The sequence below is a fragment of the Falco rusticolus genome, chromosome 5, assembly GCF_015220075.1.
Source record: "Falco rusticolus isolate bFalRus1 chromosome 5, bFalRus1.pri, whole genome shotgun sequence".
NCBI lineage: Eukaryota > Metazoa > Chordata > Aves > Falconiformes > Falconidae > Falco > Falco rusticolus.
This window is the reverse complement of record NC_051191.1, coordinates 17,042,227-17,062,027: the sequence shown is the minus strand read 5'-3', so window position 1 is coordinate 17,062,027 and position 19,801 is coordinate 17,042,227. Positions and strand designations below refer to the sequence as shown.

Here is a 19,801-nt window from a genome sequence, read left to right as displayed (position 1 = left end):
ATCTCCCATGCCCACCTTTAACACCACCAGACTTGCTCCAGTATGCCCATGTCTGTCTTGGACCGGCAAGCCCAGAACTTGATGTGATATTCTGGATGTCTCAGCAGTGGTGAGCAGCGGGGGAAGAATCATCTCCCTCAACCTGCTGGCAGTGCTCTTCCTAATCCTGTCCGGGAAGCTGCTGGCCTGCTTTACCAGGAAGGCACGCTGGTGGGCTTACGGTCAACCTGTCATCCACCAGGACCCCCAAGGCCACCTCTGTCAGGCTGCTGCCCAGCCAGCTGGGCCCCAGCCTGTGCTGGCACACAGGGCTGTTCCTCTTTGCGTGCCCCTGTGAAGACTTCATGCGTCCACAGAGTTGACCCATTCGTACAGCCTCCCGAGGTCACTCTCGCTGGCAGCACAACCCTGTGGTGCATCAACAGCTCCTTCTGGTTTTGCAACACCTGCAAAGTTGCTGAGGGTGTGCTCTGTCCCATGATGCTGGTCGTTAATGAAGATGATGAACAGCATTGGCACAAGGTATCAATATCTGAGTTACTGCAGTAGCATCTGTCCTCCAGCTGGACTTTGTGCTGCTGATCGCAACCCTTTCAGCAGAGCAGTTAACCCAAGTCTTGAACCACTTCACTGTCCACCAGTCCAGTTTGTCCTTCATTCGTTTGTCTGTTACGATTTACAGGAGATAGGTGTCCAGTGTGGAAAGCCTTGCTAAATTCAAGATAAACCACACACCTGGCACTCATCCTCTAAACTAGTCATTTTGTTGTAGAATGTTATCAGGTGGATAAGGTATGATTTCCCCTTTGTAAATAAATAACAGTTCCTCCAAATGATCATCTTGTCCCTCATGCTTGAAATGGCGTCCTTCTGAAGATGAAGGTGAGACCGACTGACCTGCAGTTCCCCAGATCCTGCTTCATATCCTTCTAAACAACTGGAGTGACATTTGCTTTCTTGAGGTCCTCACGAACCTTTGTCCATTGCCATGACCTTTCAAAGATGATCAGGAGCAGCCTTGCAATGATACTGGCCAAGTCCCACAGCACTTGTGGATACATCTCATCAGGTCCCATGGGGATTTTGTCTAAATTGTACATCTCATATGTTCCTTAACCTGATTCTCCTCCACTGAAGACGAGTAGTCCTTGCCCCATATATTCCTATGTCTCCAAGGCCTGGCATTCCTGAAGGTATATCCCATGAGTAAAGGGCAAAGAAATCATTGAGTTATCTTGCCTTTTCTTTGCCTTGTGCCTGCAGACCCTTTGCCCCATTCAGCAGACGTTTTACACTTTCCCTAATCTTTCTTTTGCTGTCTATATGCCTGTAAAAGTCCTTGCTGCCCTTCACATCCCTTGCCAAATTCAGCACCAGATGGTCTTTGGCTTTAACTGTATTGCCTTCGTGGCTGGGGAGCGTCTCTATACTTCTTCTGAAGCATTTGACTGCTTCCACTGCTTGTATGCTCCTATTTTACATTTGAAGTTTGAACAAGAGAACTTTGAAGACATAATATTCAAGCTCTGCAGAGAACATCCCTACTCCTAAGCTGGTACTTATACCCCATACCACTGCAATGCTTAATGATGTCATTTAATGTTGGAGGTGTTAATTTTCAGATGAGAGAGAAGCCCTTGTCCCTTAAGATCTTTAAACATCCACTCACATCTAAGAACCAGGGTATTAATTCCAGTCTCATGGCATGCATCAGTAGTTGTTTGCCTGTTCATATTTCCCTGCAGTTTTCCCCTTAAATTCCTACTACAGCTCCAAAGAGATCCAGCACCTTACTTGGCTAGATAGTAAACACATTTTCAAAAAAATCCACATCCGTACAAAAGAAAGTAACTTAAAAGCATATGTTGAGATGAAGATTTACAGGAATTTATATTTAGATACAGTATCAACCTGTAAAAATGTTTGGGACAAAATTAGTTTTTAGAGAAAGAATACTAACCAGACATTTTTTAAGCAAAATAATTCAACATACCTCTTCCTTTTGAAAGGTGACTTTGGCATGTCAGCCACAGGGATCATCTGTTCTCCTGGACGTACCCACATAATGGGACCATCATCACTGTCTTTACGACTCTCTAATTTTAAACTAGAAAGTGTTCCCCATGGCAGTGTACACTAATGGGAAATACAAGCCACAATTTTGAAGTGAGTTACTTTAAAAAGATTTTAAAAGCAGCCTCTATCTGTCGCAATGGAAACATTTATTAGACCACTCAATTATCTAAGCAAGATCACATACTCTCAGTTTTATTAGAACAGCAGTATATTGTCCCCCTTCTCCCAACCATTCCCTTCTGTCCTTACTTTTAAGAAGGGTGATTCTTCCAACATATCAAGGAATTCAGGGAAGTAATCCCCCACTTCCTCATCAACTGCTCCAACCAGGCTGATCTGTCTCATTGGGCCAGCTCTATACGTACCATGAGAGTATGTTCTTTTTACCTACAAGTAGAATATGACAACAAAAGTTATACCGAGTCCACTACTGTTCAAAGTCTACGTTCAGTAAACACTCTTAATCTCCATGTTTGTGTTTTCTGACTGATATTAGTCCTACAGTCTTCTGTGTACTTCCGATTATTATGAAGTCAATTAATATGAGTTCATCACCGAAGACAAAACCTCTTAAAGACACAAGACAACTTCTATTTTACTTGAAGTCTGAAGGTAAGATTGAGTAACTATAGCCTTTCAAAAAAATAACATTTGGAAGTAGAAACTGTGAAAAGGTATTAACATATGGTCTGCTCAATGACTAGTAAATAAGGATTCTTACCTGGATTACTCAACTGAATTGATTACTGGCTGAATTTTTACCTTTTTCCTGTAACAGTTACGCAGAGCCCTGAGTTACAAGTAATTAGCATCTGAACTTTTACTCTGTTAATCATCTTCTCCAGTATGACCTCTGTGTGAGCACGTTAACTGGAGCTAATTTATTACAGTGGAAACAAGGCTCATTACAAGTTAGTATAGGAAAAGAATTACACTTATTCCTTCATTTTTGCTGTGCTGTGCTAACACACCTCACACTCCCTTAGAACTTTAACAGCTATAAAATTCACCTCATGAAAACTCTTTTCTTTTTAACTTAAACAGAAACATCTCGTCAGGTTTTTTGGTTTTGTTTTGGTTTTTTTCAATAATCTGATCTTGTTGTGTTACATCAACAAAATACTTAGGCATGAGATTGATGAGGATCACTTCCCTTTAAGCTTCCAATCTCCTATTTAATAGGCTGAAAGACACAGTGGTATTAGATGAAGCATGACCAGATCAGAACAGAGGGAAGAGAAAATAGTTTATTGCACAACTCAAGTAAGGCTCTTGCACTGCATCTCTAAGACATTCTGCATTCAAAGCAAGAAAAAAGGTAGAAGAAAAACAGTTAACAAAGTACTGTTTAGCTATGGTCCTCACCCAAACAAACCATTAAAATTCCTAGTAATTATGGCAGGACAGAGGAGAATAAGCATCCTTTCCTCTGAAAACAGGACTAAATCGTACAACATGGAACAATACTGTGCCCTGCTGAGAAGCTAGACTGAGGTAACCTGACTCATTCCAGATACACAGAACTAAATACTCTTCTTCAGATCATCTCAGTTGTCATACACACCCAGGGAAGTGAGGACTGGCTAAAAGTAGGATTTCACAAAATGTCTGAGCTAGTGTAATGGCAAGTCAGCACAGACATACTGAAAAGAGCAGTACTCCTCTATTCCCCAAACCCTTAGTCATACATTCTTGTAGCGTTTTTGCATGGACATCTGGTGATTTTATGATTAAACATCAGAAAGCATTCACTTTTGCCAAATCTGCACTAGCTCAGTCCTCAGCTCTATCTGCACTGGCGCAAAGCATCAGGAGGTCACACAACTAAAGCACTGGGACAAGGAAGGGACACTCACTTGTGTGACTTATATTACATCATTGGCTTACTGGATAGACCAATTCCAAAGTACCCTAAAACCCACTTTCTAAAGCTACAGATAGTCATAAATCTGTTAACTGTTTACTGATAAATTTAAGATGCAAAAGGATGCTTCTTCTACTGGCATAAGTATTCCACCACTCCAGGCCAGGATGTTAAGCTGCTGTTTTCATCCACGCTCCTGATTAGAGGGAACCATTTTTCTATCTTTTCCGTTGCTTTCTTCTGCTACCACTACCATTCTCCCAAGTACCAAGTGACAGGACAAAAGGAAACTGCCTCATATTATGCCAGAGGAAGTTTAGATCAGGTCTTAGGAAGTTTCTTCACTGACAGGGTTTCTTAAGCATTATTAGAACAGGCTGCCCAGGGAAGCAGTTGAGTCACCAACCCTGAAGGTATTTAAAAGACATGTAGATCTTTGTGTGGTGGTGGACTTCAGTGTTAGGTTAACAGTTGGACTCTTACAATCTTAAAGATCTTTTCCAACCTAAATGATTCTAGGATTCACACAGCATATGATAAATTAGCTGTGGAACTACTCCAACTGAAAACTCTACAACTTCACCCAAAATTACGAACTGAAGTTAGGAGAGGTTCCGCAGCTTTCAGCTGATCAACTCACCCATCTGGCCTATGTACTAGGTGTTGGCAGTGAAGCATGAAATCAGCAGAGTTTTTTAAGTGCAACATAATCCTTGCTTAAGGTAAATCAATTAAGAAATTTCTTATATAGGCCCAAAACCACCATGTCAGTGAAAGTTAAAACTGAAAGATCAGCTCAACTTTTTTTAAGCATTATTGGTCCATCCCAATTCGCTCCTAGCTCTCCTGACCAGTTATGTTCCCCTCATTCAACAGGCAGAGCAGATTCCTTTTCAAGATCCAGCTTTGGAGAGGTGAAATGCCAAAAATAATGCTAAGAATGTCAGAGCTACAGGACAAATGGTTTCTTCTGGGACCATATTCAGATTTGTATCATTGCAAAGAGAATAAAATGTTTGAGTGTTTCAAGAACTCTGTGGTGGGTTAACCCCAGGCAGCAGCAAAGTACCATACAGCCCCTTGCTCACTCAACACTCCCAACAGTGAGAGACAACAGGGAAAGCAAAGGAATGCATGGGTCCAGATAAAGACAGATTACTAAGTGAACAAGAGAGGAAAGCGAATAAGAGAGGAAAAACACAAAGTGGTGTTCTTCATCACCCACTACTGCCCACAAGCAGATCGACATCCCGCCAGTCTCCCAGCAACAGCCACTTTCCAAACCAAATGCACCCCCTGGCCCTCTCCATTTATTGCTTAGCACGTTACATGGCATCGAATATTCCTGCAGCCCATTTGTGTCAGCTGTACCAGGCATGTCCTGTCCCAACTTCTTGTCCACCCCAGCCTACTCACCAGGGGGTCCAGAATGGGGAAAAAGAGAAAGCCTTGATGCTGTGCAAGTGCTGCTCTGCAATAGCTCAAACACCGATGTATTATGAACAGTTTTAGTCACAATCCAAAACACAGTCCCTTAATAGGCTACTATGAAGAAAATTAATTTTAATCCATGCAGACCTAGTACAAACAGACAATAAATCCATGCTGGTGATGAAAAAAGGGAAGGTCTGCTCCCTCTCTTTCCCTTCTTTCCTGCTAGCACTGTCTTCAAAAGGTAGACTGGGAGCCATCTTAGGGAATGGATCTGACTTTAACCCACAATTACTTGAATTTAAGAACATTATGTAAATAAGAATTAAATAAAGACATAGCTGATAAAGACTAATGCCTGGCCAGAGAGAGCAAGAGGGAATCTGGAAGAGGAGGCAGCTGTTGGCAATGAAAAGTAACTCCTATCTCTTATCTTCCATGGAATATAGCACCCTGAACTCTAGACTCAGATCAGGAGTTGCTGTTTAGATGACACTATCTTAAAGAATTAGAAAAACATATAAAAAGGTAAGGTCATTTGTGGAGGGAAGAACTAGCTAGCAAACAAAATTAATTTTCACTCACTCAAAAATTAGACTGCTACTAAGTAATAATGTGAAAACACTGAACACCTTCCACTGTTTGACCATGACAAATAAAATTAATCCTCTTAAAGACAACAACAAATTAAGTCTAATCTATGGCATATCAGATAACAGCAACACTTTCCTTTTACTGTCAGCATCCTTTGGCTGCTTTGTTCATAGGAAGGGAAGTTTCCTCTGTATTTTTCTGAACTCACAAAAACAATACTGATGTACCAAAACCAGTACTTGTTCACTGAATTCTATATATTATGTGCTGACCACAAAAATCAAATATTATACAACTTCTATAAATAATCGTCCTCAATGTCGTTTTACATTACTGTATGCCTATGTTTTTAGAATGTTATAAATGTGCTCAAATAAACAGCATGCAGTTCTTCTAGCATGCAGGCATTGTGAACAGAATCAATACACATATGCAAAAAAAACATGAATGAAATCCAGTATAATACAACGGACAAGTAAAATAGAAACATATAACCAAATAAATACAACATAGCCTAACTTCTTTCTTCTTGCATAGCTTAAATTTGAAGTATGTCACCTAAAAGCACACAAAAGGAGACTGTCATTCTCTTGCATCAAGGTAACGGGAAATTATGACAGTAGAACCACCACTGAATTTAGAATTAGTAAAACTTGAGAATTACCTGCTTGTACAACTAGTACTGCATCAACGGATTTTTTTAGTGTAACTGAACTTGCTCAGTTTTAAGTAAGGAGTGCTAAAAAGCAAATATTTTGCAATAAACATCTTTGTGCCTAAAAGAATCTGAAGACTAAATCTGAATATATACACATAAAATATTGACAACAATATATTTTAGCATTATCATTCTACAAATAGCAAACATTTTAGACACTGTATATTAAAGATGTTTCCATTTTCTGTTTGGAAGAGAAACAAACTGGAAGGAAGTGTCCAGAGAAAGCAAGCATTTCAGTAGACTGATTTTTTTTTAACAAAAAAAAAAAACCACACACACAGAAAAAAAACCAAAAAAACCCCAAAACCCACGCATGAACTAGGGCAAGTTACAACTGAATTCCTATTTTTAATACAGTAGGGTGGTGGGTTTTTTTCAGTTGAAGTTCTAACATTTTCTTGTGAGAATTTTAAAATTTAAATTTCTTTCAGTTTTTTAGCTTTAAAACCAGGAGGTCTGGAAAAGCAGCCTTCATAGAACAAACTAACAGAAAAACCCAAAAAAATATCCAAACCCACTGAAAGGAAAATAAAAATCAAGAAACCCACAAAGAAAGCCCCAAAGACCAACAAAAGAAACAAAACCATTAAATCACCATAATCACCATAAAAATATGCTGGGAGATCAGAGGAAATAGCAGGTTTCATTTCACTATGCAAGTGCACAAGCAATGTTTCATAGAACCAAAAAAATCCAGCTTCACATTCACTGTTATTTCTCTAAATCTGGTATCTCAAATGCTATAGTCATGAAGAAGCAATGTAGCATTATTTTCTTATCTGGAACATTTTGAAAAAAGTGCCAAATGGTTTTCTGTTCCTTGCCAACTCTTTTCAAATCCTAAAATGTTTACATATATTTTCAGTTCCAAATGGGAACTGATAGTGAAACATCAAAATTTCACTTAAATATTCATCAAAATGGCTCTGAGTTTAAAAATACTTGCAAATGTACTTGCTACTATTTACTTTTAAACCACATATAATTCATACTACTTCCCCCCTCCTCTTTTTTTGCTTAAGTCAGGGTTTTCATATCAAAGTGAGATGCCTTTAAAGTTACAGCATTAATCACAAGGTGACAAGGTGATTCATTGTCATTTAAGCTTCAATTTCAATAAATATACAATTACCCAATTGGAAGTTTCTGGAAATACAACCCTAGTGTTTTTACTGCAGTATAGTTCCACCAGTACCCTTTTATGACTGTAGTTTATCACTTCACATTTCAGCTTGCAGATGAAATGCTCGAGTAAAGCAGTGGATGGACAGACATTTTTAAAAGCAAGATAACCTATTATTCTGAATTCTGATGACACACAAACAGTGAAGCAGTCTATAAGGAATTTAAAAAAAAAATAGCATCAATTAGATACCTTCACAGGAAATAATCTTGTGAAAGTGGAGTAGCTATCATGCTCTTTTCACTCAGCAGGACAGGGTTCAGTCTCAGATCCTGTCCAAGCTGCCAGTACAAACCTCTAGGAGGTTTTTTAGGTTTGTTTTTTTGTTAATACAAACTATACAACCAAAAAAGTAACATAGAACTATCACTTCATATTTAGTGGCTGAGACTGTCAAAAAGCAATCTAGAAAGATAACTATTCTCCAAGTGGAAAACAAATGAGCATGTGTTGTAGATTTCTAATGGCATTCCATGTGAATTGATTCCTTGTTGAATGGTATCCAGTAACTGAAAACTTTCTTTGCTTGGAAAACAATAAGCTGCTGTTATCTATCAATAAAGTCTTTTACACATAGTCTTATGAATTATCTGATAAAGAGTTTTACCCCCAAACTTCAAGAAGTGAGGAAAACCACTCATTTGAAAGTCACAACACAAACATGCACTATCACTACTATTGCATTTCTTCCTCCAAAACACTTATTCTTTATGCTATCTGAATATCCAGTGTTCACCGCAGTTAACGTAGGCAACATGGAATAAATTACTTCCGACGAGGAAACAAACGACAGAAATTGTTTCTCTGAAGATACAAATTAACTGCTGTTACTGAATGGGGCGGATTGTGTAGTCCCATACTCATCCTTGAGTTACCTCTAGCATAGTAAATAAAATTTTCTAACTCAGTAATAACCTGCTCCTGAGTGACTGGTTTTAAGTTTTCTGCTGGATTCACAAAACAAACTGGGTCACCAGTTAGAGAAGCACAACAGCTTTGCACAAGAACACGCAACTGGGTAGAAAGAAGCAAGGACATTCTCTTTTAGCAGCAACAGGTGCTAGACTGGCTCTGACAATTTGTCTAACTGCACAATGAGCAGTGCAAAATACAAGTGACTTTTCCTAAACTGAAGAGGCTTAATGACAAGTATCCTCACATAGTACGAAGGTAGTAAGCAAGCTTTAATAAATCAATGACAACTCAAAAACACGGAACAGATTCTTCAAAGCTGAAAGAGGATAAGCATACCATCTTAAAGAAGCAGGTATCAAGAGAAGCAAGACACAGACACCATTTAGCCTAGTTTCAAGTTCCAGAAAAAAAGTTTGCTAGATACTCCCATCCTAACCCCCTAGAAATTAAGACTGTAAAAGCTAATAAGTATGGAAACGTCAAAAAAGTATCCCAATCAAGTCAAACTAACCTTTCTTTCTATGACAGGATAGGCTTCTTCAAAAGACCAGTACACACCTTGTCATTTGACATTTGCATTATGGCTTCAGAACTGCTACAGAAACATGGTCTAGTAACAGCAAACCCCTGGCAGTTTTAATTTGTCTGTGTTCACGTAACTATCAATATGAGAGGGCCAACGGTGGGGCACGCAGCAAGGATCTTACCTTTGAACACAACATATGCTTATGAAACCTGCAGGTAACACAAAGCTGCAAGACCACTACAGGAATGGATCAAAACTAACAAGACCTTAGATAAAACGGAGAAGGGCTCTGAATACATAAGATATAATTCAATTTGAATAAAAGCAAAGAACTACACCCAGCAATATATAATGAACCACATAAACACAAAAAAGGGAGTGATTCAGCTTAGCAGGATCTGCTGCTACAGCAGATCCTCAACCACTCTGAAAAAGGCAGGAATAGATAACAGAGCAATAATTTGCAAGAGACTTGAAGCAATCTTCTCGTACTCCTTGACAATATATCAGGCAGACACTGTCCATTTTCAGTAGCACATTTTAAGAAAAATAAGGCTGAATGAAGAGAGCATAAGGGGAGAGCAGTAAGACTGATAAGGATATAACACAATGGTAGACTGAAATAACTCAAATGACTCAAACTGGCGGGGGGGGGGGGGGGGCGGCGCGCGCGGGGCAGCTGTTAAGCAATCTTCAAATAAAGAGAACAGGACAGAAAGGCATAAACTGTTTGCCTTATCCACTAAAGATCAGAATAAACAGACTCGCAGGAGGATTAAGATAAGAGGACAAAGGAAAAAAAAAGATTTTTCAACAGATTTCTTTGGCAAGTGTGAAACCACCTAGAGATCTCCAGCAAACAAGTCAGACAAGCACTTGTCAGATACAGCTTTAAAATAGTCAAATCTTGTCTTGAAGCACAGAAATTTTGGGGTCTGTTGGGCATTTTTGTTCACATATACTAAAAAGTTGCCTCTGGAACAAGACTGAAGCACAGTGAATCCAATCGACTCCACACTTACAGTTAAATATGAAATGTGTGCTTTGAGGTTTCAGTGAGGCAATAAAAATTTACAGTTGGCCAGCATGAGGGCACAGTAATGGATTCAAGATATTAGAAGCATTTGCCTCAACACCAAACAGCTTAGCTTAACTGAACTGATGTAAGCTGCAAGCAGGTGGTAAAAGCTGATTATGTTCTTTGAAATCCTTGTAAGAAACTGGCAAGTAAGATTCATAGCTATCAGGTAACTGAGGCAGCTATTACCATCTACAAAATGATGGAGCCCAGAGGTGTCCCTAGAGCAAACAGTTTTCCATCACCTGAAAGAGTGACTACTGGCTACAAGGATACTCAGACCAATTCCATTTTGCCTTATTATTGAAACAGTCTGACCAAGCCTTACCGTAGGCAGTTCACAGAAACAGAACTGTTCCATTAACCTAAAGAATTTAAAGAATTAAGGACTACTTAAACATAGGCCCAAACTAGGTGATGCAAAACTCCACTCCCCCTGCCCCAACTTAAAAGCTAATTCTGATGAGACAGAACCAGGTCCAACACAAACTCCTCTCTCCTGTGCCAGCTGTTAACTATTCTCATAAGCTTCTGCCCACTTTTGATCTCCTCACAAGTGAAACTACATTACTTCTGTCTGGCACAGGTACATCGGGAAGGAAGTTCAAAGGAGCTCATTTTCAACTCCACAATTGTGAAAACTAAGTAAATTACTTGAGAGATACAGACTTTCCAGGCAGACTTAGGAGGACCCCAACAGGTTTAATCTTGCCAATAGAATTCACTGTGGAATTTTCTTCTTATCCCAGAACTCACCGATTTGAAAATATGCGTTACTTAAAACCAAAAAAAAACCTCATCTGCCACAAGACTGGGTGAAAGATTGAGTAATACTGAAAGAATCACCTTGAAAAATACAAAGCCTGATAAAACATAATACTTCATTTCAGGGTTAGCTCATCTATCCTTTTTATTTTTTTAATACTTTTTAAATGCTTATGTTTGTCAGACATTACATGTGCTACAATCAGTTCTCAAAAACAACCAAAGAACACCATGTACTGAAGGGAGCCTCATTTCAGTATTTTAGTTAAAATTAGCGAAGCAATATCCAGGTTTCTTAAGGCTAAAGAAGGTTGAGATAGATACTCAAAGCAGACTCGATAAAACTGAGCTCCTATTTAGACATTAGAAAATTACTCACATCTCAACTGAGACTATATAACAACTGCTAGACATTGCTCAGGCAGCTCGAGACAACACTGAGCACAGCTTTTGCCATGTAGGAACAGAAAACTACATTTAAAATGTCACTGAAATGCGCTGCAACAGCACATTAGAATCCCTTTTAAAAGATTCACGCAGAATCTCACAGAGACAGAATACTGTCCATCTGCACAAAATGTAACAGTTATGCAATCGTTTAGTACCTTTCATAAAGGAAGGTAGAGGCAGAAAACAGAGGTAACTCATACTAATGACGCAAATTTACACACACGGCAAAAAATACAGCTGAAAAGTTAAAACCACAAAATTCACAACTCCGATTCGAAATGGTCCTGTCATATCCCTGGAGGATGTGCATTCTGACACAGCATCACTATGACTATTAGACTCCCATACTCCTTCCTAGACATCTTTGATACTGTCTCCAGTCAGAATGGAGATACTAAGCTAACAAAGCCTTTCAACTGTAGCAGATCACCTAAACCAAAAATATAATGAAATAAGGAAAAACAGAATTAACAGCTAGGCAACCAAGATACTGACTTAAATATTTCAGGCAACAGTGATGCTGCACGGAAGATCTTACGCCAGAGTAAGTCTGGTGTACATCTGCATACATTATTTATACACATTACACTTTACGTTAGCAAAAATACAAGCAGCCAAGCATTTTCTGTCAACCAACCAAACTGACAGGTGATAAAATGCTACGAAAACTAACTGGAAAACTGAAAGAAAACAAAGGAAAAGAAGATACAGGAACTAAGCATCCAGCCAAGTAAAATACAGGTTGTAAAACAGATGATGAAGGTGACCAGCTGAATGCCATAACACTACAGTTTGGCTTCTTTATCTACTACATTCTCCCACCATTCCTCCATCACTCACAGAAAAATGGGAAATTATGATCTCAACCCAAATGACCACAGGACTGATTTAACTACAGATAACAGCAATACCATTGCAATACCAAGTTAATCCATCCTTTCTGTAAAATAAATCCACCGTAATCCACAAAACTACAATTGGGGGTTTCTAAACTGTTCTTTTAGGGCAGATACTAGCACACAGCTATACTTGCATTAATATTGCCCAAGACAACAGATTGGACAACATACAAGAAAAGATACAGCTGTTTATATATAAATTACCTAAGACAGGGTGGCTCTGGGTACCTGCCCATAGTAAGTTCTGTGGTATTTAATATTAATGTAATGACTCGTACTGAAAACAATAAGAAAAAAGTGAGTATGTTTCACAGAATATTCATATTCCATGGCAATGGATGGATTTTTAACCACCACTGCAGATGCTCTCTTGCAGCAACATTTCAGTTCTGCATATCCTTGTGGATAGCACACACTTCAAAATTGTCAATAATGCAATAGCATTCCATTCAAATGTTTACATAGCTGAAGGAAAAGAAACACGTTTTTCATCAAAAAGATGACAACTTACACTTGAACTCTTCATAATCACCTTAAAAGACTAGAAGTTTAAAGGTGCTTCATACAACCTCTAAATTTACAACTAGGGAGTTACAGAGACAATCGTGAGAAAAGTTGATATAATAAAAAAAACCAAACAGGATTGAGTTCCTTCGTAAGTGGTTTCAGAATATCTGTATGGGCTTTACACAACAACCTCATCACCAAGGTGGCAATCTACTTTTTTTGCCCCTGAATTTAAAAGGCTTGAAATAGAACTAATTTATATGAAACAGTAATGTTATCTTCCACAGCAAGTTAATAGATAGCAGAAATTATGTTTAATTAGCAGCTGTTGTTAAAAGAGTATACAGTCATTTCTCCAGTAAATAAAAAATAAACCCAACAAAAATAATAAAAAGATTCAAAAGCTGCCTGCCATTTTGCCACATAACAGCTGTCAGGAGAATACAACTAACTGGGGGGAAATGTGGAGGGGTAAGGATCAAATTAGGAGCTACATTAAAGGAGAACTTAATGGTGGTCAAGGATGAATTTAGAACCCTCAAGGTACAAATACAACAACTCATTAACTGTGACCCACAGAGACTTTATGGATAACATAGTTCTAATGTATTAAAACATTTCAGTTTTCTGAAGAAGTTCATACAGATAAACTAGAGTTCAAACACCCAGATAGCCACAGCTAAATCATTTTAACCATCCAAAACTCAGTTAAGCTTCAGCTGCAAGAAACAAATGCAGCGAAACCTACACACACACGCATGCAGACACTTCCCCTCCCCCATAAAATGCAATTTTTTATCTCAGTTAATAGGGTCCCTATCTTTTCATATTACAGAACTTATTACTTCAAGAATTTCCTTGTTTCTAGTGTTCTGCAACATCCATACAGCACAGCTAATAGTAACTGTATTCTGAAAAAAACCCACAGTTGTTTGAAAGTAAAATGTATAACCTCTTACCTGAGCATGAAAATTTGACATAGTCGTTGTCTCTATATCTTTCTTTCCCAAAATCTCCATTTTCACTGGTGAATTGGGAAAATTAAATGAAAAGTAGTCTAAAAAGTCAGGTAAATAAGTAGCTGCCCCATGAACAATACCCATTACATAGTAAGCTGCACAGTTTTCATTTTCACTAAAAACCAGACCCACAAACTCTTCTGCAAATCTCTCCATCTCCACAGGAGACAAGTGGGAGAGTTCATTACTGTAGGCATGGATAACTGATGCACCTCCGTTAGGCTGGTGCTCAACATGAATCAGCTGTTTGAACTCCAATGTGTCCAACCTTTTGAGTTTATTTTGAACCCGTGGCTCCTTTAACGAGACAAATGGAAACTCACTGTTCTCTGGTATCTTGGACTCACAGTCCTTCTTGGGATCCATATTTTTCCCACTGAAATCCTTAAGATGATCATCTATGATGCCTTTGGCTTCCTGATCCTCAATATCGGAAACCAATCCTGAGCAGATGGTCTGAATGGATTTGCTGTACATTTTTGGACGCTTCCTCTTCTCATTCTCTTTATGTTTCTTTTTCTTTTTCTTCTTAACTTTTTTAATCTGTAGCTCTTCTGCACTGGTTTTTGGTTTCTCCTTCCCACCTGTTGAGAGGAAAAAAAAGATCTAACTATCTTTATATACAAACTACATACTTAAAGATCAGGATTCAAAGTTACCAATACCCTCACTGTGGCACACAGACCAGAGACCAGTATCAAGGGTCACAACATTTATCTTACTGAAAATGAGTAGTAAGAGACACCTGCCACATTCACATTATGCCAGAGAAATAAGCTGGGGGGGGTGGGTAAAAAAAAGTTTCCCAAGGCTGCTTTCATGATGAGTCACAATCCTTAATCACACCCTTTAACTGATTATCAGCAATCACTGTGCCAGAAAGTTGAGACACATTATGTGACAGCTGTCAAACATGACCAAACAAGGGGTTTACAGTCAACAAATATCAACCATCATCAGCAAGCTGTTCACAAGATGCCACTGCCAAAACTTACCTTGTCAGATGGCTTTACATGGTCATTCTCCCAGAACTAAATAAACTTTAAGATGTATGCGGAAACATCTGAAAACTGACCCCATACTAAAAAAACACCACAAAAACCAAACAACTTAAAACAAAGCCACACAAAAAACAACCCATCACCAAAACCCAAAACCTCACAAAAGAGATATCAGCTTCAAGTTTACATAATATACAAGCTGAACAGAAAACAAACTGTAATAGCCTAAAGGCAAAAAGTACTCATTTGGGGGTAACATGTTCAAGCAATTCCCAAGGCAAACATTCTCCCTTGGTTTTGGGTTGGTTGGGGGTTTTTGTTTTGTTTTGCAAGTAATAAATGCAGTAGCCAGAAAAACTTCTGTCACTACACTGCCCTGAAGTCTAGCAGTTGAGATAATTTCACAATTTGATAAATCAAATTACTGGTCACGTTACAGCGCAAAATTATATTCACAACAAGGAATTCAAGATCAGCAAGTTCAGATGCTGTTTAGAAGTTAAGTTTTGCAATGAAACACAATTACAAATTCACAAAAGTTAGCCAGTCTCTACTACTGTGCTGTAGTAGACCAATTTCAGGTTGCAATCTTCAGCCCAAGTAATTCACAAGAGTCCTAAAAAAATACCAAACAAACCAACCACTCACAACTGTTGGTGCATAGAATCACATATTCTTAGTGATAATTAAGAGGTTCACATATGGAAGGTGCAGGTACTAGAAAGCAGAGCAAGCAACGAAGACATTTGTGTCTGAGCCTCTTGAGGTTCACGACAGCAACTACATACCTCTGGGATTTCTAAAGTTGAGGCAGTCGAGCTAGTTATCTCTCTAGCTTCTACCTTCTCATCCTGCAGGGGGAAGAGGTGGTTTGTGTGCCCTGGGGTCACTCAATTCTTATTTAGCCCAAACAAGGAAGTGGGCTCTAAGATTTCTTAACCTTATCCACACAGTTAAGAGCTACAAAGACTCCCTTCACTTTAAAGTAGATGTGTCTTGGCATACTCTATGAGCACAACTTCACTTTTAGCTGACCAAGTTCAACTGCCAAAAGGCAGAGTATCCTCATGAGAATCCGTCCTTTCATTAGGCTCAATTTAATGTAAAACCAGCATGGACCTCCGCAACTGGACTGCTTCATCTGGTATATGCAATATTCACTACTTGGTTAACCTCTTCCTTCTGCCCCAAGAGTCTCTAAATCTAGTGGGCACGGGCAGGCCAGAAAAAGCAGCAACACGTGCAAAACCAGCCACCTCAACCTTAGAGGAGTCCTGAAAACAGTTCATTGCACTCAAGTGCCCTGGCACCCTCAATGTTGTCACCTGATAAAAAACAAACAAAGAAAATCACCTACTGCTTCCTTTCTGGGGTATTCTAATGATGTCATTATGGCACCAGTTCCAAAAACAAAGAAATGGTTTACAATGGTAGGGAGTTCAGCATTACGGGCTTATAAATCCCAACCCAAACACCAAAATACAGAGACATTTCTTTCCACCTCTTGACTGCAGAAACATACAACTAGAGAGCATCCAAGAGTCTAAAGGCATTTCAAACTCCTAAAAATGCTTTACCTTTAAAAATTGTTTCACTCTACACATGAAAATTTGTTGCTACAGTGATAGATACCATAAAGAAGTCAAACATCTCAGATATTCTATCAGTTTGAATATAGAAAATACAGAATTATAGCACTGAATGCTGCAGCAGCGTGAGGCAGAGGGAAGCAGGGGGGCTAACTGTCAGCCCATTGGACTTGTTCTCAAATGGAGTTCAGATTTTTGTAGGGACTGGTCACTCAGATCTGGGACTTCTTGCATGGCTGGGAAAGGCTGCAGATTTATGTTCACTGGAGTACAATTAGCAGTAATGTAACTGGCAATAAATACAACAGCTTCTAAGCAAGAAGCTATTTGCTATGGCAAGAGCCAAATTGTTCTCTCATAGTTTACCACGTCTATAATCACTGAAGAAAACCTTAAAGAGACTGAAGATGAGCATCTATATGCCCTTGCTGAACATCCAGCTATTACATTCCATTATTACTAGTTGAAATGTAAAGTACTTAAATACAATATGGGTATGAAACTGTATCTGTGCAAAACTACCTCAAAAACTGCAACTTTGTTTCCACATTACAAGAAGGAAGAGTATCCGATTTCCCCTTTCAATCTGTCCCATTCCCTGCCTTTGATTGTATCTTCCAAGAAGTTTCACTAACATTCAATTTCATTCAACAACTCTGGTAATACGTGGTGGCTGATTTTTTTAATCCATCATTTAATGTATTTCACAGATGCAGCTACGCCAATAAAAAAAATAGCAAAACAAAACCAAACCACCCACAAACAAACAAAAGAAAAACCACAACAAAACCCTTTTAAGGTTACAAAACTACTAAACTACAAAACAGGCTTCCTAGAGAGGTGGTCGATACCCCAAACCTGTGATTTAAGAGCCATTTCAACAATGCCCTTAACATGCTTTAACTTTTGGTCAGCCTTGAAGTGATCAAGCAGTTGGACTAGATGTGGTAGGTACTTTTCAGCTGAAAGTTATTTATTCTGCTTAGCAATAAGCAGCACTCAAAAGAGCAAAGCCAAGGTCTCAAAAGCAGCAGCACTTCTATGACAGAAACAACAACACAACCCACCCAATATAACATCAAATTAAAATCAGACAGAGTTTAAATCTGTGTCTAACTATATGAAGTTCACATAAAACATATGATTACAACTGGTTTTGAGTACAAACTTTTTATAAATGTTTATTATATATTTTAGGAGGAATTACACTAAGACATTTTTGAAGTGAAAAACATTTATAATTTTGTGTTTTCATATCACCTCCATGAAATCTCCAAAAGGGAAAAATGCTCGTAACCACAAGATAAAAAAATTATTTTTCCAGTGTCCACCCCAGTCCTCCTTCAAGCTTGAGAAGAAATTTTCTTTTTCAGCTTTAAGTAAAAACATTTTAATACTATAGACTCTTCCTACTTTTGACCACAGAATACAAGGGTTATGCTATTTACACATATATCAAGTATTGAAGTTGATCAGTACACACTTTCCCAAATCGTAAGAACTTGCAAAAACAGTGCAACAATTTAGAACCAAATAAATATCTGCTAGCAGCCTCTCATCTCTTAGCACAGTTCTGTTCTTTTCCACAGAAGTTTTGGATCTCTGCATGTCAACAAGGATAGAACTGAGGCCATTGTTAATCTGAAGCACCTGGAAACCAGAGAGCAATCACTGAAAGAACAAAAGGCTGTGTAACAAAAAAAAAAAAAAAAAACAACAAAAACACACAACCCAAAACCTACATCACCAGAAGATCTAAGATGGGAAGTAGCAGAAACCCCTGAACTACTACTTGCAACTGGGAAGAGAGAAAAACCAGTGGGGAGTGTATATCCTTAGGAGACAAAGTAATCTCTTCTTCCAAGGGTCTGAGTTACTGATGCCGCTGGAGAGAAAAAAAGCCTTAAACTATGGAAGTCAGGAAAAAAGGTATTTCAAATGGGATTCTTTTAAAAAATTACTAGAATTAAAGACTTAAAAAAATATATATACCAACAAGAGTCAGACAGTTCCCTAAAAGCACTTGAAGCAAAAATTGAAAGATGACTTCAAAAACCAATTAGTAGTTTTGAGACTTTTTCACATTTACACAAGCTTACACTACTGCCTACACAGGACAAGTTCTGTCAAGAACTCCATTTCACACTGGCAGTAAATGATGTACATAGGAAAAATTTTTTAGATACTGTAGGCACTGTACATTGCAGAGGAAATTAGATTGCAATATTAAATTGAATACTGGAAGACTGGAAAAATGTTAAAACTCATAATTATTTGTTCAGCCTTCAAACGTGGCTATATGATACAGCTGAGCAATCTAAGAGCTCAGTGCCACAGATGGGAAAAGTCCAACTTCCCACTCTGCCAGTGCTCCTGGCACACAGTCCTGTACCATTCCTGGTACTGACTGATGCTCATCTGATTGCACAGTAAACTGACTTAATGGCTCAGCAGACAACTATTCACCGTGCTGCTAGATTAGTGACCAGAATTGGTTCCCTGTATTGTCAGACAGGAACTAGAGAAGGGAGAGCACCGACAGCAGGCAATGAGGAACAGCAGAACCCACCCCTCAACAGTGGCAGCAAACCGTTATCTACTTAGCAGCATTCCCCACTACACCTTCATCTGCCCACCCCAAGCATTGAAGGCTGAATTTTTTATGGGTAAAATAAAAATACACACACCCCCCACACTAACTTAGCATGTATATGAGGTAGGACCAAGTTCCTATCAAACCTTAACAGAAACCTTCCTAACCCAAAAGTTTGAACTTTCACATTTAAGGTTAAAGTTACACAATTTACCTTTTTAAAGATAGCATTCCAGTACATTTAACTGTAATACAGATCAGACTGCAATTTCTTCCCTCTTTCCTTATTACAGTGAGCATGTGGGTGGTGCTGTACAATGCTTGTTCCCAATACTGCTTTGATATCAACATATACCCAAACATAGAATATTTGTGTTCAATTATTTTTGCATACAGCAAAGTTTTCCTAAGAAATACAAACACAAAATGGAAAACTGATTTCTAGTAGTATTTACCAGCAAAGCTTTAATAGAATTTCACAGAATGCCTGCACATCTCTACCTAAGGGTTCTGCTCTGCTGAATTTCAAAGATCCACTCTTAAGCAGGTGTTTCAAGCTGCTCAGAAATTGCAAAGACTTCAATAGCAAA

At 38.6% G+C, this 19,801-nt stretch overlaps 1 protein-coding gene across 2 annotated transcripts in view; it reads right to left on the bottom strand.

Moving 5' to 3' along the window:
• RSBN1L (round spermatid basic protein 1 like) overlaps nucleotides 1-19,801 on the bottom strand; it is a 53,611-nt gene that overhangs the window by 11,026 nt on the left and 22,784 nt on the right. The window contains exons 3-6 of one of the 2 annotated variants that reach the window (XM_037387488.1): nucleotides 14,352-14,612; nucleotides 13,969-14,033; nucleotides 2,326-2,463; nucleotides 1,994-2,136 (exon numbers count right to left, since the gene is read on the bottom strand). In XM_037387488.1, the coding sequence (XP_037243385.1) occupies nucleotides 1,994-2,136; nucleotides 2,326-2,463; nucleotides 13,969-14,033; nucleotides 14,352-14,612 (607 nt within the window). Of the gene's footprint in view, nucleotides 1-1,993; nucleotides 2,137-2,325; nucleotides 2,464-13,968; nucleotides 14,613-19,801 lie in introns of both variants that reach the window. The other variant, XM_037387487.1, reaches the window with a different exon arrangement.